General features: G+C 39.7%; 1 protein-coding gene across 1 annotated transcript in view; it reads left to right on the top strand.

Annotated features, from left to right (window-relative positions):
- Positions 1-15,999, top strand: part of Efcab14 (EF-hand calcium binding domain 14) — a 42,714-nt gene that overhangs the window by 13,854 nt on the left and 12,861 nt on the right. Inside the window, exons 5-10 of the mRNA XM_013114961.3 lie at positions 1,625-1,723; positions 5,148-5,258; positions 7,214-7,300; positions 8,439-8,630; positions 12,723-12,834; positions 14,124-14,243. Of these exons, the coding sequence (XP_012970415.1) occupies positions 1,625-1,723; positions 5,148-5,258; positions 7,214-7,300; positions 8,439-8,630; positions 12,723-12,834; positions 14,124-14,243 (721 nt within the window). The remainder of the gene's footprint in view (positions 1-1,624; positions 1,724-5,147; positions 5,259-7,213; positions 7,301-8,438; positions 8,631-12,722; positions 12,835-14,123; positions 14,244-15,999) is intronic.

Here is a 15,999-nt window from a genome sequence, read left to right as displayed (position 1 = left end):
TTTTTGTGCCTGTGAGCAAGTAATCTTCAGGATGGGTTTCTTTAAATGAAGTTGCTGAACAAAGGATATAAACATTTCCGGTTTTGAGGGCTATTCCTTCAAAACAATCCCTTTCCAGTTCACATTCCCATAACAATGCACGAGAATGTCTGTTTCTTTAGGTTCTTTGAAGCCTCAGTGTTATCCATAGCTTCTTAAAGGAATGGCACAAAAACGAAACCTTCTTGATGTAATTGCTACTCTTCAAGGTTTATTATAGCTTTTTTAAAGTATTTCTCATTGTGGGCTGAGGTGTCTCACCTTTCTGTTTTGAAATGGGTAGAGTTAGAACATTAGTGAATGGTCTGCATGTTTGAGAACACTTAAGGAGCATGGCATGTGTAAAAACTCATTCAATTTCACTTCTAAAGAACTGCCACTGGTTTAATCATTTTTACTGTGCTGAGCTTTAGTCACATGTGTCATTTAATTCTTGTAACCTATATTAATCATTTGTTGCTAGGTTACATTTAATCTCCAAATTTAGTGGCTCATACAACAATCCTTCATTATCTCACACTCTCTGTGTGCCAGGAATTGTGAAGCAGCTTAGCAGAATGTTCTGGTTGAATCCCTATGGTTGCAACTAAGGTGTCAGCACAAAGAAAATGCCAAATACTTGTTGGAAGAATCTGGTCCTGCTGTGTCTCACACCTTCTGGTGCCTGCCACAGCTTGGCTGGTAGCAAATGCCCAGAAAGTTGGATGTTTGTCAGGCCGCTCTTGTTACAATTTATTGGTAGACCTTTATTCGCATCCTAAAATTTAGAATAGCAAAGCAGTGTGACACCAAGACTCTTTGAAAAGTGTTTTGAGTCACACTGCAGGACTTGTTAGAATGTGAACTCGGAGCCTGAAATTGCATGTTATAGAGGTTCCCCCAGCCCCCATTCAGATAGGAGTCCAGCTACTTAGATCCTACCCCTAAGTAGTAGAAAGGAAGCCACATTTTATTTTGATTCAATTCCTGTTTTAATACATTCATTGCATCCTTCAGTGAGTCAGTGGGTATTTATTGAGCTCCTTCAGGGTACAAAGTAATGCTTTGGTTGAGCTATTGAGTTTGAAATATTAATCACATTATTAAACCAAAACCAAGTCCCTGAGTAGTTGAAAGTGCTGTTCAAGTTGTCAGGATACAGTTCCTGTGGACTATATTTTGTGATGATGGGCTTTTACTTTATAATTTATGTTCCCACTCGGACAGGAACAAAAGTTCAGTTAAATAGGTGTTCTATTTTACCAAAGTGAAGTTTTGAGGTGGCCCTTCATCATCAGTTCTTTTCCTGTTCAACTATTGAAGGATTGTGTGGTAATCACTGCATCTTTTGAGTAATTTAAGAGTTTTGGGCCTTGCAGCCCTAGACTAAAGTAAAGAATGACACTCTGCCTCCTTGGCATCAGTTTAAATTGGGCAAGGAAAGTGGGGGGTTATTGCTGCTTCCTGATTCTCAGCTCTTTCCAGAACACTACAGTTCCTCTGTTCCTGAGAGCTGACAGGCACCTTGACATTGTGAGCTGTAGAGTTTGTGAAGGAAGCACATACTCTACAAATTCTGTTTTCTTTGTTTCTTGATCTTTTTCAGATTTCTCTGTTGAGTTCTGCAGTAAGTCACCTGAAAGCCAATGTCAAGTCGGCTGCAGACTTACTTGGCCTGCCTAGCACTGTGGAGGGACTTCAGAAGGTAAGTGCTATGTTTGAGCACTATGGTTAGCCTAATGCTAAATTCTTAAGAGTTCACTTTGAAAACCTGGCATCTGAAATCAGCTGCTTCAGAAGAGCAGTGTGAAATATGCTGTTGTGTTCTGTGGAGTTCACAACAACTTTGATAGTTGGGCCTTTAATTTTCAGCAGGTTACTTTATGGTTTACACTGTTTCTCATTTGTCTGTCTGTGCTCCAGAGTTGCTCTGCTGGGACCGCTGTGTTAGCAGGTAACAGTTTACTTTTCAGTTTGTCATTACACATCTTCATGAGCCCAGACCAGTTGTGGATGAGAGTGCTGTACACCTCTACTTTTCCATGATTGGAAAGGAGTTGAGTTATTTGTTTTGTTTTGCTGTTTAAAGATGATCTAAGATAAAATGCAGAAATTAAAAGTTAAGGAGCAGTTGTGTGACAAAGGGTACATTTAAACACTCTCCGGTAGAAATTGAAAAAAAATACTTTGGAAACAATTTGTTATTATTTTCTAAAGGTGTCTGTATAAATTCTAAACAATTTCTTGTAGGTACATAATAGACCTCAGGGCCTGTGCAAATAGCAGTTTATAATTTCTGTTTATTTGACCCCTGGTGTGTAGAGTTAACAGCAGACAAGTAGAAGCCAGAAGGACAAGACTCAGGAATGCCTAGAGCTGGGTGGGGACATTGAAGAGAGGTGAAAGGGAAAACAAGGTTTCTGATTGAACACAGAGAGCATGACCCCCATAACAAAAAATGAAAGAACCATTCTAGAAATTAAGAGCTCCTTGCACGGTGAATTTTAACTAGGATCCTTGACTTTTAAAAGTTAGCTTGTGATGTTTGATTCAATTATATCCCGGGCTCTGTCCCTAAATATCTAAATTGTTACACAAAGTGAGAAATTGCTAAACCACAAACAAAAAAAACTTGGTGTTTTACAACCAAGCATTGTGTTCATTCCCAGTAAATTGCTGCTTGTCCAGTATGGTCATCTGCTCTCAACATTTAAATTTAAAAGGCTCAGGCAATTTTAATGAAGCAGATTCTTGCCATCGTTTCCAAGAATCAAGTTGAAAAAGGCAGGCCTCTGTAGCCTTACAGAAGCAATTTTGGCAGTCTTACATTTAAAAAGGGGAACCGGCTTGTTCTTGCGCTCATTAATTCAACAAGCATTTGTGGGGCTTCCTCCAGTGTGTACCAGGCACACTGCAGTTGGTGGGAATACTAGTTCAGAGTTTCATTCTAGGATTTACATGATCTGTCAGCTGCTTTCCTAAAAAACAACCGCCAAACAAGAGCTCACTATCTTCCTGTGTCCTGACGGGCTCAGCCAGCCAGCCAGTGAGGATTCTCTAACAGTTGGTGTCTTTGAGTGTCTGGTGGCTGTTTGCAACAACAGTAGCTTATAGACTACTCCAAATGTTATCTCTTTGCAAATCCTGCTGGGCACTGCTTTTATTGTAAATGATGATGCAGTTTTGAAACAGTAATTCATCTCTAAAACCTAGCTAGCTTTCATGAAAATGTTACCATCTCCTGGTCTCTTTAATTCTTGTTTCAGTGTAATTTTAAAACATTGCCTTGGAGGCTGGGATGCAGCTCTGCTAGTAGAGTGCTTGGCTAGCATGGGCAAAGCCCCAGATGCCCAGCACCACATAAAAACAGTTGTGGAAATGCAGGTCTATAATCCCAGCATGTGAAAGGCAGGAAGATCAGAAGTTCAGAGTCATCCTTGGCTATGTGGCAAGCCTGGGATACATAAGACCACCTCAAAACAATAAAATAACTTTGGTTAAAAATACTGTTGTCACACGATAAATTTTAGTCAGTATATCTTAATAAAAAGATAAAACCCACCAAGTAATAACATTCTTTCAGATTTTTGTTTTTTAAAAAGTAATGGAGGCTGAAGAGATGGACTATTGGTTAAGAGCACATACTGCCCTTGCCAAGGACTGGAGTTTGGTTCCTATAACTCCAGCTTCACGGGATGCAATGACATCTTTTGGACTCCACAGGCACTTGCATTCACATGCACATACCCACACATACACTCATACAAATATGCCTAATTTCTTCATTTTTTAAAGATGACTTCTGAATCATGCCCTCTTTATACTAGGGTTCTTTAAGACTACGAAGAGCAAAGTAAGTTGTTACTTAATTATACTCATTACTGCTGGGCGGTGGTGGCACACGCCTTTAATCCCAGCACTTGGGAGACAGAGGCAGGCCAATCTCTGTGAGTTCGAGGCTGGGCTGGACCAACAGCCTCCAAAACAATACAGAGAAACCCTGTCTCGTAAAAACAACAACAACAACAAAAAACTATACTCATTGCTGACAAAAGTCTACCACTAGCTGGGTTTCCTAGAGCCAGAAATCATACCCACTCAATATTGCTCAAAAGCCATCACTTAATACTCCTGACTGTTGACACTCAACAGCATCAACTCTAGCCATCTACTTGCCTATAGGGTATTTAACACACATAGTTTAAAGGTAGGCATCTTATCTGTGAGTCCCAGATTTATTATTTTTTTCAGAATATAACTTACAAATAATTTTTTAGGAACATAGATTTTATTTAGGAAAGATTGTAGTTTTCCTTAATTGAGAAAATAGCTTGAGTTTTATATTATGAGAAACTATTCATAGAATGAATGTTTATGTTTTTTGCTAATTGTTCTCTATAAGTTACATGGAATTCATAGTTTGAACACAGTTGAAATAATTAAAATATTGATCTGTATTTAGTTAGTGCTTTAGTCTAAATTAAAATCACAGCATACCACAACACTGCCATTAGAATGGGTAATTTTTTAAAATTAACAGCACCTATATTTGTAACTTATGGAGTAATAGGAGCCCTCTAAATACCATTGATGGAACTGTAAAATGCTTGCAAGTTTTTTAAGAAGTGAAGCATAAGTCCACCATATGGTCAGCTGTTCATCTATGTATTGTGATGAGAAGTATGAAGGGAGATGATGGCACAAGTCCACATGAATGTTTATGGCAGCTTCATTTATAATAGTCAGATACTGAAAATAACCTGAATGTCCATTAACTGGTGAATAAGCAGGTTGATAAAACCGCACCAATGGCATGTAACATACTGAACAGCTTAGACATAACTGAATCTCAATTGCACTTAGTAAAAGACGACATACAGAAGAAAAAGTTTTAGAAAGTATATATTCATTGGTCTGATACATAGTGACAGAAAGTGAATAAATGGTTGTCTTGGGAAGTTACAGAGAGGCATGAAGAAATTGGGCTGGGGGTAATACTATTGCTTCTATTACGGAAATGGTTTCACATATTATTATTCATTTTGAATATATGTATGTATTGCATATCAGTTATACTTAGTAAAGCTTTTAAAAGGGGAAACTAATGTTCCTATATTGTTTCTATTCAGAGTGTAGCTTCCATTGGCAATACTTTAAACAGTGTCCATCTAGCTGTGGAGGCAATACAGAAAACTGTGGATGAACATAAGAAAACCTTGGAATTACTGCAGAGCGATATGGTAAGATCTGTAAACACTACAGAAAGGCAGCATGCTCCTGATCACCATTTCCTATATCAGTCATAATTCCAAAAACAATTGAACAAGCAATAAGGTAGATAGGATTGAAAGGTATCTTTTATAAACATGGTTTTGGGAGCTGGAGAGATGGCTCAGGGGTCAAGTGCACTGGCTGCTCTGTCATAGATCCTGAGTTCAATTCCTAGCAACCACATGATGGCTCACAGCCATCTGTAATGAAATCTGGCTGGTGCCATCTTCTGTAGTGCAGGCATACATGCAGGCAGAATGCTGTATATATAATAAATAAATATTTTTTTTAAAATGGTATTGGAGATGCTCATAACACATTTTCCAAAGATGGAACAAGTAGGGTAGGAAAAAGAAGATCAGAAAGGTATCAGAAAAAGGGACAGGGACAGTAGAAAATTATCTTATTTATTGCTGCAAAGCAAACTACTCCAGCAAGTTACTGTTTTTCACTCTAATGAGCACCAGAGATTTGAGCAGGGTTTTTACACCCCTGTTGCTCAGAGACCAGGGGAAGAGATGATCTAGAAGAAAAGTCATCTGGATGTTCCAGCTCCCACTAGGTGTCAGTGGAATGTAGCCATATGTATCACCTCACAGAAGACTACATAGAATTGTCCTCTGCCATCGCCTGAATGGAACTCAGTAAAGCCACAGAACAGTAAGAAATAAAGCATTTTTGTTGTTTCAACCCCAAAATCTGAAGATGATTTGTAATGAAACAACAAATAGCTAAGAAGGAAGCAAAGCTTGCTATTTTTAGACATCTTAGTCTCCTACTGCAGCTGCACACACAAGCTCTCCACAGTCATCCTGGCAATAACCACTTTGTAACAGCTCCCTGCAGGATCTATAAAGGTAGAGAAAAGGATGGCGCAACCCTTGCTATCCTGATGGAGAAACAAGTTGACTTCAGTTTGTACCAAGGAACCTGAGCTGCATCCGAGAGTTTCAGAAAGGAGGGTTTTTCATTTGAACTAGTACTTGCTGTAATTTACTTGGTCACTGTTTGTTAGTTAGTGGGGCTAACCTTAAAGGAAAAGTTTCAACAGAGGTGTCCAAACATCTTGCTTCTAATTCCATCTGCCACGGAGGACCTCTGTACCCCATACTAATAAAGATATAACTCACCAATTCCTTTGTCTTGTGCATGCTCTCAAGTAATGAGCCATTTCCTAAAATACTTTTTCCTAACTGAATATCTTCTGCTTCCTAAAACCACAGGTGTTACATCTTTTTTCTTTTTAATTTTACCTTCAATTTTTGTGAAAGCAAGGTTGATAAATGTCTAGGATTTCAGATTTTAAGGAGAACTGTTTTGCCAATTACACTGTTGTAATTGAATTGGCATCTTTTAACCTTTGGTGGCTGTTGATAGTAACCCTCCTACTATCACATTGTACTAAACTTTAGCTGTGGGCTGTAAAGGAATCAGCTATTTAGTTTTTCCCAGTAAAGGATGAAAATGTATCTAAGCATATTATGTTTAAGTGTCTGCAAAGAGGACTGGAGCAGTGGGGAGGAAAGGGAGGAGAAGAGTCGACCTCTGATGTAGATATCAGCGTGTACTAAGGGAAAACCAATCATGTGCATGTTCACTGGCATGAGGGAGAGGAGAGAGGAGTTTGTACAGAATTCATTCCATTGAGAAACTGAGACACATACTAGGAGGTGCTCAGATTCCTGGGGTAACCTGGGTGCTGCTGTCCATTCTCTGCTTCATGCTGGGTACCCTCAAAAGTCCATGATACTCTTTATACCTTTCAGATGGTTCATAAGTTTTGGGGGACTCCTGTAGATTAATCCATGGTCAGCTACATCCTAGAGAGGAAAGAGTGTTCTAGGACCATCTGAGATGGTTAAGTAACCTAGTAGTTAGTTGTTGCTTATGTTCTAACTTCCATTTGTGTTAACATTTCTTAAAGGGGACTGATGGAAGCAACAAAATAATGACATCACCCTCAGTGACGTCAGAGCTTGATAATAAAACCAATAGTGAAAGTTCAAAACAGGTACTTTTTGCTTGGGACTATGGTGGGCTATAGAAGCAGTCTGAGGAATGTGGGCTTAACATACATGGGAAACTTTACCCTCTCTGAGGAATGAATGGCAGGTGGGGTGGGGAAGGCGGGAGTAGCAGGAGGAGGGGAGGGAGTGGGAACTGGGATTGGTATGTAAAATGAGAAAAGATTGTTTTTAAAATTAAAAAAAAATACAGTACCACAGTCGGGGCCTCAGCAGGTACATCGTACATCACCCTCCTATCTGAGAACTGAGTAGAAAGGGTGTGTGTTGGTACTTGGGAATCCTGTCTCTGCTGTGGTACTCTGCTTTCTTCCTAGTATGTCAACCAGTGAAGTAAATTCCTTTTCACATCTTGAAAGACATAGAATGATCAGATTATCCTGAAACTCTATGGCAAATAGCAATCTGGGCAAATGAAAGATGGATGCAAAATCCAAAGTAATGGCTGTTTTGAGCCACAGAAACCTCTAAAAACACTGAGAAACATATCCTTGAAATTTGGTGTTTTCTAAAGTCTAAAGACAAAGGGCAGGAGGGGAGGAATGCTAGGTTCAGAATCACATTAAAGAGAATAAAGGAAATCTTCTCTAAGAAGAATTTCTGTCCTGAGTTTAATGCCCTTTAAAACCTATGGTCATTTTTCCTTTTTAAGTAGCAATCAGTACTAGAAGATGTCAATAAAAATAATTGAATCTTGTACTAAATAATGCACTACTTGCTGTGCTTTTGTTACACAAGCCAATTCAGTAATTGGTATTGTTCTTAAGGTAGTTTTGTTCTGACCAATTAAGTTAATGGGACTTCAGTTAATATCCCAATGTGCTCTCCTGCCAGCAAGTGAGGTAAACATGGGAAAATTAATTCCCAAACTCATCACTTTGAATAGGAGCTTGCCGACAGTTCTCTTCTTTACCCTCCTGTCTAGCTGAGTCCAAACAATCCAAGAGAGGGCAAATTGAGACCATTTAGAGAAGGAAGAGCAAAGCAGATCTAGGCAGTTGGGGACCACCACCAAGAAAAATACCTTACCTTGTCGACACAATAATGGTTGCTGTATTGCTCCTATCCTACTTGTCTAGTTTCAGTATTTAGGTGGATGCCACAACCCATTTGTTTCCATTCTAGGATATCCTGTACCTTCACAACTCCTTAGAGGAGGTCAACAGTACTGTAGTGGGATACCAGAGACAGAGTGACTTTAAATTTGAGGGGATGAACGAGACACTCAGTAACCTGACACAGAGACTCAGCCTGATAGAAAGTGATGTGGCTACACTGAACAAGGCAGACAAAAGAGCAAACCTGACCTCCAGCACGGTAAGCCTTTTCAGATCTGCTGTGGCATGCTCTGTGTCGGAGTGTTGTCTGTACATAGATGTAATCCCCCTCTTCATGTGAACAGTATAGTCTGGCATACTTAAGAGGCCACACATTTGTTTTGTGCTTAACTTACTCCTGCTTAAATCCATATAGCAGCTCTCTGAAGTGCACAGGGTATGTGTGTTTGAAAGGGTGTGAAATCAAGGGTCAGTTTAAACATGTCAACTCACTACAACTTGTTGGCAGGAATGGCACGTCTCTTACAATGTTGCCAGTGGTCCATCAGGTAGGGAAACTTGAGCATGTTTTTCTAAAAGAGGTCTTTTTTCCCCTTTTCTTTTCCTTTCATTTCCTTTCTTTTCTTTTCCCCCCTTAAGGTATTAGAAGTGGTAAGAGTAGCAGATACAACAGTCTTGTGCCATTTTTTAACCCTGAACTTGGCTTTGAGATTCATCCTGCTCCTCTCTGCATATTAGAGGAACCCTTTTGCATATGATGTTAGGAAAACCATCTAAAACAGATGAAGTTGCTTCTATAAACAAACCCTAGTGAGACCAATAGGGTCACACAGAATTTGAAAGAAAGGGGTTGCAATAGGAAGGAGGAAATAGCAGGAGTAGGAAGAATGCAGAAGGGTTAATGGGAGATTGGGTGAAGGGGCTTATGATAAATATATATGTACATGGATAAAAATATAATGAAACCTACTATGATGTATAGCTAATATTTTCTAACAAAAGCATCTGTAAAAAGATGAAGGTGGTGGTGATGGTGCATACTTGCTGGCTCTGAGGGTCACTGGTTTCATGATCTCATGAATAGAGTCTACTTGTTCTTAACCATATTTCATCTGTGCATCCTGGTGGGATTCATGTGGATCATTCCATTAACAGTGATAAGCCTCACTTTTAAAGGTTCAATAGAGCAAAGATATGGTACCGTTTATGATGGAAACCACATTGTAAATTCAAGTAAAAGCTGGAAGCTAACCCACGCATAAAATCAAACCCTGACACATAGTTAGGAATACTTGGGCTGGCTCTGCCACGGTGAACTTTTGGCAAGTTGCCTAAATTTGGCTTTGAAAGGTGGGGTAAAAAGACCTGTCCCCCTCTGCCTGGCCCTCCTGCTTTACAAGAGTGTGTAATTTACTACAAAGCTGTGAAGATTAAAGGAGCCCTAGTTTTTAAAGCCCTTTTGAACTCAGCTAAGCTAAGTAGGAGCTGAGAATGTTGAATGATTTGATGAATAATGTGCCTTGAAGGGTTTTCAAGGCTTATTGTGAAAACTTATCACCCCAAACCCCTTGCTGTCTCTGCCATCCCCTTCTTATTTTTATCCAGCAAAGATAATTGGTAATGGTATCCATCTGTCCTACTGTTTCTTCCAATAGCATCAGACTTAGCCTGGATCTGGGTAGAAGTTCTATTGCCTTTTATACTTCAGTTTTAAAGTTTGTAACTAAAACATTTAGAAGCCTCTATTTCCACTTTGTTTCCTTGTGCCCATCTCCATTCTCTCTCTCTCCCACTCCTTTGCCATTTGTATTTAAATGTTCAGATCCTTTCAATAAATTTAACCAATTTGTTTAAGAAGTATTAACTGTCAGTATTGGAGAATGGCTCAGTTAGTAAAGTGTCTGCCACACAAGCATGAAGACTTGCATTCAGATCCCCAGCACCCACATAAAAGCTGGACACAGTGGCCTGAAGCTCCAGGTTTGTCATTCAAGTCTTAATGTTTCTCCTTAACATTTTCCTGTTTTCTTTACCATCTAAGATGGGTAATAGGACTTCCACTCTGAAAAGAGAGTCTCTGGTTAACAACAGAGCTATCACTATAAAGGCCCAGAGCATAATGGTAAACAGGAAGCTTCTGTAAAGTAAACAAATGCATCAGCATCTCCATGCTGTTCCCTGTAAGAGGAACACTTTGATCTCTTGTGATAAACTCCAAGACAGAGCAATTAGTAAGTTAGGGTACTAGTGAGTGAGTGAAGTGAATATCACATGGCACCTACCTTGTGCTCAGCACTTTACCAGGTGCTGGGATGGCCACAGTGAATGACACAGATACATGACCCCTATTGTGGTATAGCTCAGATTCTTAATCACAAGTCTGGTAAGTACTACAGTGGGAAAGCATAGGGATCAGGTGGGCTTTCCTAAGGACAGTTTTTAAGCTAAGACAGTTATTGTCGTAGTCTGCCTTTGTTGCTGTGACCATGACCAAAAGCAACACAGGGAGGAAGGTTTATTACATCATATATGGGTATGGGTTACATCCATTATCAAGGGAAGCCAAAGCAAGAGCTTGAAGCAAAAACTATGGAGGAATGCTACTTACTGGCTATTTCCTCTGGCTTTCTTAGCTTCTTATATGACTCAGGCCCACCTGCCTAGGGATTTCACCACCCTCAGTGGGCTAGACTGTCTCTCCTACATCAGTTAGCAATTAAGAAAATGGCTCATATACATGTCCACAGAGCAGACTAATGGAGGTAGTTCCTCACCTGAGGTTCCTTATCCCCAGGTAACTCTAGTTTGTGTCCAGCTGACAAAAATTAATTAGCACAGATATCTAAACTAATGATGGAGGACTGGGGCATAATCTCAAAATGGTGTCCTGCTTAAAAATCATTTTGCATTTAGATTACATTCTCAAGGCTTTCATAGTCCTTTTTAAGTCCTGCTGAGATAAAGGGAAAGCCAGGAAGAGGTGACAGAGTGACTACAGCCTCATCTGAGGTGCACTCAGTGTTGAGTTCAGAGGATATGAAGTTCATAGGAGATGAACTTGGCTGAAACCATAGTATAGAGGCTTTTGATGTTATCTTTACTTGTTCATCCTTAGCAATTTTAGTTTAGCAATTTTACCCTTACCAGTTGTCTAGATAAAGTCATGTATACTTAAGATTTTGATGCATTATAAGCTGGACTTTTATTGATTTTTTTAAAACTGCTTGTGTACATTTTTCAAACCTCAGATAATGACAAGAAAATTGTAAGAACCAGATTTAAATGTTGTGTACACACACACACACACACACACACACACACACACACACACACACACATAGCAGACGGTTACTATTAGAAAGCTGTAGTGATTTCAACAGTAATTCACATTTTAACGGTCAGATCATAACACAGTACCACATCCCTTGTGTTTTATAACTTCATGCCAGCTGATCAGTCTCTTCATGTTATCTCATCAAAGCATCCCAGCCAGATTCATTTTCTCCTGGCAGCAAACATTTGGTATCTAGTTTCATTCATATGTCCATATTGGTTCTCCCTAAATAAACTAAGTATCCACTGTACAGTAGCTGTTAGGGTAGGAGTAAAGATAGAAAGGGGATGTGTAAACTCACTGGGCATGAGAAATGAGATGCAGTGGTACTCCTTTTCATACAATAAGCAGATACAGGAGAAGTGGGGCTTCGTTCTTTACAATTATATCTATTTTCTGTATGCCATCCTAGATTAAGCTGGAAAGAAGGCAGTGGGGTGGAGTGGGGAAATCATTAAACTCAAGTAACAGTTTAAATTAAAAATACTGCAACTCCTATTTTGTGTCTTTGATAGTTCCTGCCACCAGTTGAATCATTATAGTAGGGACATTGGGGCGGAAAGGGAATACTTACGGTTCCTCTGCCTTTTTTTTTTTTTTTTAACTTTTGCTTCAGATGTCACGGTCACAAGATGATATCTGAAGCAGTTTTTAGTTAGTGTAAAATGGCTCCAGAAAACAGTGTCCCCCATCATCTAGGAAGCAGGTGCCACACAGGCACCTGAATAAGGGCATTTTCTTTACTGCTGACACATGTGTGCCTTCACCTATCAGTGGAATGTTCACAGTGAAACAGATCATGGAGAACAATGTTCCCTTAATGGTCTAGCCTTAAATCCAGCTACACCCTCATCAGTACTGCCCCAAAGACAGCCTAGTATTTGTCCATCCCTTCATTGACTTCAGAGGGGCCCTGGTAAAGATCAGACTCTACATGTGAGATGTGCTGTGGGAATACAGAGTTTCCAGTTAGATTCCACTTCTACCTTAAACCTGTCTGATCTGTGTTTTGGGCAGAAAGAAGATAATTCAATTTCTCAGGTATCGAAGCTTCGAGAAAAACTGCAGCTGATCAGTGCTCTCACAAACAAACCTGAAAGCAACAGGCCTCCAGAGACCGCAGAGGAAGGTGAGCAGCAAGCTGCCATCTGAATATTTCACGCAGGCTTGGGCAGCCTGCCTCCCACACAGGGAGTAGGGACGGTGTCGCCAGGACTGATGAAACCGAGTGAGTGATGCCTGAGCGCACCGAGACGAGGCTGATGCACTCCGCTTTCATTTAGCAAAAGCCCATTTTGTACTTGATTTGTACTCTAGTCTATTAAGGGGAGAATGGGTAATGTTTAGCTGGAAATAGACTTCTCCATGCTGCCTGCATCCAATTATAGGCAAAAATGTTACTGTCATAGCTTATATTAAACCATTCCTAAATGTTATGTTTCTGTTATTGTGAGTGCATAAAATTTACTTAAAAATAAATATTAGTCCTCCTGAAAGCCATTAACATGTAATGATGAAATTATTCAATTTTCAGGCCACTTGACTCTAGATAAGAACACACCTAATCAATATTATTAGATACATTAATTAACATCTACTATTTAGACCTTGTGAGAATAGAACAAGGTCCTAGACAGGATTGTCTTTGACCTCCCTGCGTCAAGCATTCTTCAGCTGTGGAGATGTAGGATAGCTTCCCTGAGATTCTCTCCTGAGAGAAACAGAACTACATTGAAGGCCTTCCCCTAACATTATCTTATGATAGCATTCTTTTGGTAACATGGCTGGTGGCTCATACCCCCAGACCAGACTTAACAGCCTATTTCCCAAGAAGTCAAAAGACTTACCCAACTAAAGCCTTAGCATCTAAACGTAAATGATGGTAACTGTCCTATAACTTGAGTATTCTTTATTCAAAACATGTGGAACCCAAAATATTGTCAATTTGGAATTCTTTCATTTTTTTGAGTATTCTCAATTTATCTTTGAGTTGGTATTCAAGTCTAAATAAAAAATTAACTCATGTTTCATATATACATTATCCATATGTGTATGACCTGGTGTTAATTTTATTTGGTATTTTTAAGTTACCTTTATTTGACTGTGACCCATCACATGAAGTCACATGTGGAATTTTTCACCTGTGTCTGTACTCTAAAAGCTTTTGATTTGGGGCATTTAAGATTAAGGCTACTCAACCTGTGCAAGGGTTCTGTGTCAAACCTTAATGTAATACTGATTCCCCCTCACCTGTCCACCAACATCCCTCAGTTCATGCCATTAGCTTCACAGTTACTGTGCTATTTAACTCTCAGCTACTCCTCTTAAGTTAAATATGTATGCTGCTGTCCTAAAAGGTGACCTTCAATTAATATGTGTTAGCATTGATTGTAATAAAGGTGTATGTGTTTGCTACAGAGCAAGTACAGAACTTCACATCAGAACCATCAACATTGCCAAAATTTTCACACTTTCTTGAAAACCAAATGGAGACCCAGCTAAAGCCTATCTCCCTGCCAGGGATTTCTAGCATCAAAGGTAAGGTTAATGATGGAAATGTTCAACATTGTAACTGTTATAACTTTTTAATGTTTTCTTGTTTAAAAACAAAGCCTATCTAATGGACTGGAGAGATGGCTCAGATGGTAGACTTGAGTTCAATCCCCAGAACACATGTAAAAAAACAAAACAAAACAAAAAACCCAGTTGTGGTGGCATATAGTCTAATAATTCCAGCACTGGGGATATGGAGGCAGACGGATCCTAAGGGCTCAGTGTCCAACCAGCCCAACTTACTTGTTGAGTTCCAAGCTAGTGAGAAACGCTTTCTCAAAAACAAAAAGGTCAACAGGGCCAGAAAGATGGCTCAGTGGGTAGCAGCACTTACAGCCTGATGACCTAAGTTCAATTCCCAGAACAAAATAAGGTGAAAGAAGAGAGTTGACTCTATGAAGTTACCCTTTGACCTTCACACATGATATGTATACACCCACACATAATAATTACTAATTTTTAACTGAGGTTACCCTCTGGCCTCCACATGCCTGCAAACACACAGGGACACATTACTCACATAATTTGTATTCAACATTATTGGGCCAGCTAAGTCTGAAGAGCAGATAATTGGTTGAGACAGAATTCAAACTGAGGCTGACTGTGAAGCTTCCATACCGTCTTTCGGCATTTTTTAAAGGTCTTTGGTCAAAGGATGGGAATACACTGTAAGTTACAGTCTCAGCCAGGAACAGTGGCATATGCCTCTAATCCCAGCGCTCGGAAGGGTAAGGCACAAAGATAAAGAAATTAAGGCCAGCCTGTGCTATATATAGTGAGATCATGTCTCCAAAGAAAGTCTTTCTTTCCTTGAGGATATTTTGTCTAATACAGAGGACAGAAAAAACAAAAACAATTCTGTGAGATTAGCAAAACAAGTCAAAGTTGACTGTTTTCAGAGCCCCCTGGGATCCTGACAATGAGCAAAATAAATACCCATAGAAAGACTGTATTTCATAGGATGATGTTTGCCTTGTGCCCAGTAATGTCCTCTATTCTTCATTGTGATGTTGAGGCCTCCTTGTGTTCTTTTGCTGTCTTAAAAATCACCCTGTTCTGGTCACATATCCATAGGCTCTTCACTTTGTCTTAGATGCCTTTGTACGTTATCTCCCAGGCCTGGAGTATGTGCTTCCTGTACATTATGATTTGTTTTATTTGCCCCTGTTGAGTATGCTACTGCGTTAAAATTTTCTGGGGAGAAACAAAGTTTAGCTTCCATGAATAAAGTCTCAGTCCTGTTCACTTCCTAGCCTACATCCCAGAGCCTGAAGACATGGGTGTGTAACTGAATGAGTGAATTGCTTGCATGCTGCATTTAATAAGGCTTAAATTCTCTTCTTTTCCTCTGCCTCTGCTGGTTTCCCTTTGTTTTACGGAGAGGAAGGAGAGTCATTGTATCTACTGTACTAAAAAGAATTTCTGGGGCAGATTGTCGTGGAGCTGGGGCTGCAGGCACTTGTGAGCCACCCGACAAGGATGCTGGGAACTGAATTCTCATCCTCTGGAAGTGTAGTACACTCCTCACCACTGAGCCATCTCTCTAAACCCCTTTTGGATTTTTTGTTTGTAGGTTGGTTGGTTTGTGTTCGTTTGAACTTTTGGGGGCTTTGTTTGTTTGTTTGTTTTGAGACAGAGTTCCACGTAGCCCAGTTTGACCTCAACACTCTATACCTAAGGGTGGTCTTGAACTCTGGGTTACAGGCATACACCATACAACTGGGTCAAATCCTTTTTAAAT

This window comes from Mesocricetus auratus, unplaced genomic scaffold, assembly GCF_017639785.1.
Source record: "Mesocricetus auratus isolate SY011 unplaced genomic scaffold, BCM_Maur_2.0 Super-Scaffold_100014, whole genome shotgun sequence".
Taxonomy (NCBI): domain Eukaryota; kingdom Metazoa; phylum Chordata; class Mammalia; order Rodentia; family Cricetidae; genus Mesocricetus; species Mesocricetus auratus.
This window is presented reverse-complemented; position numbering and strand designations above follow the sequence as displayed.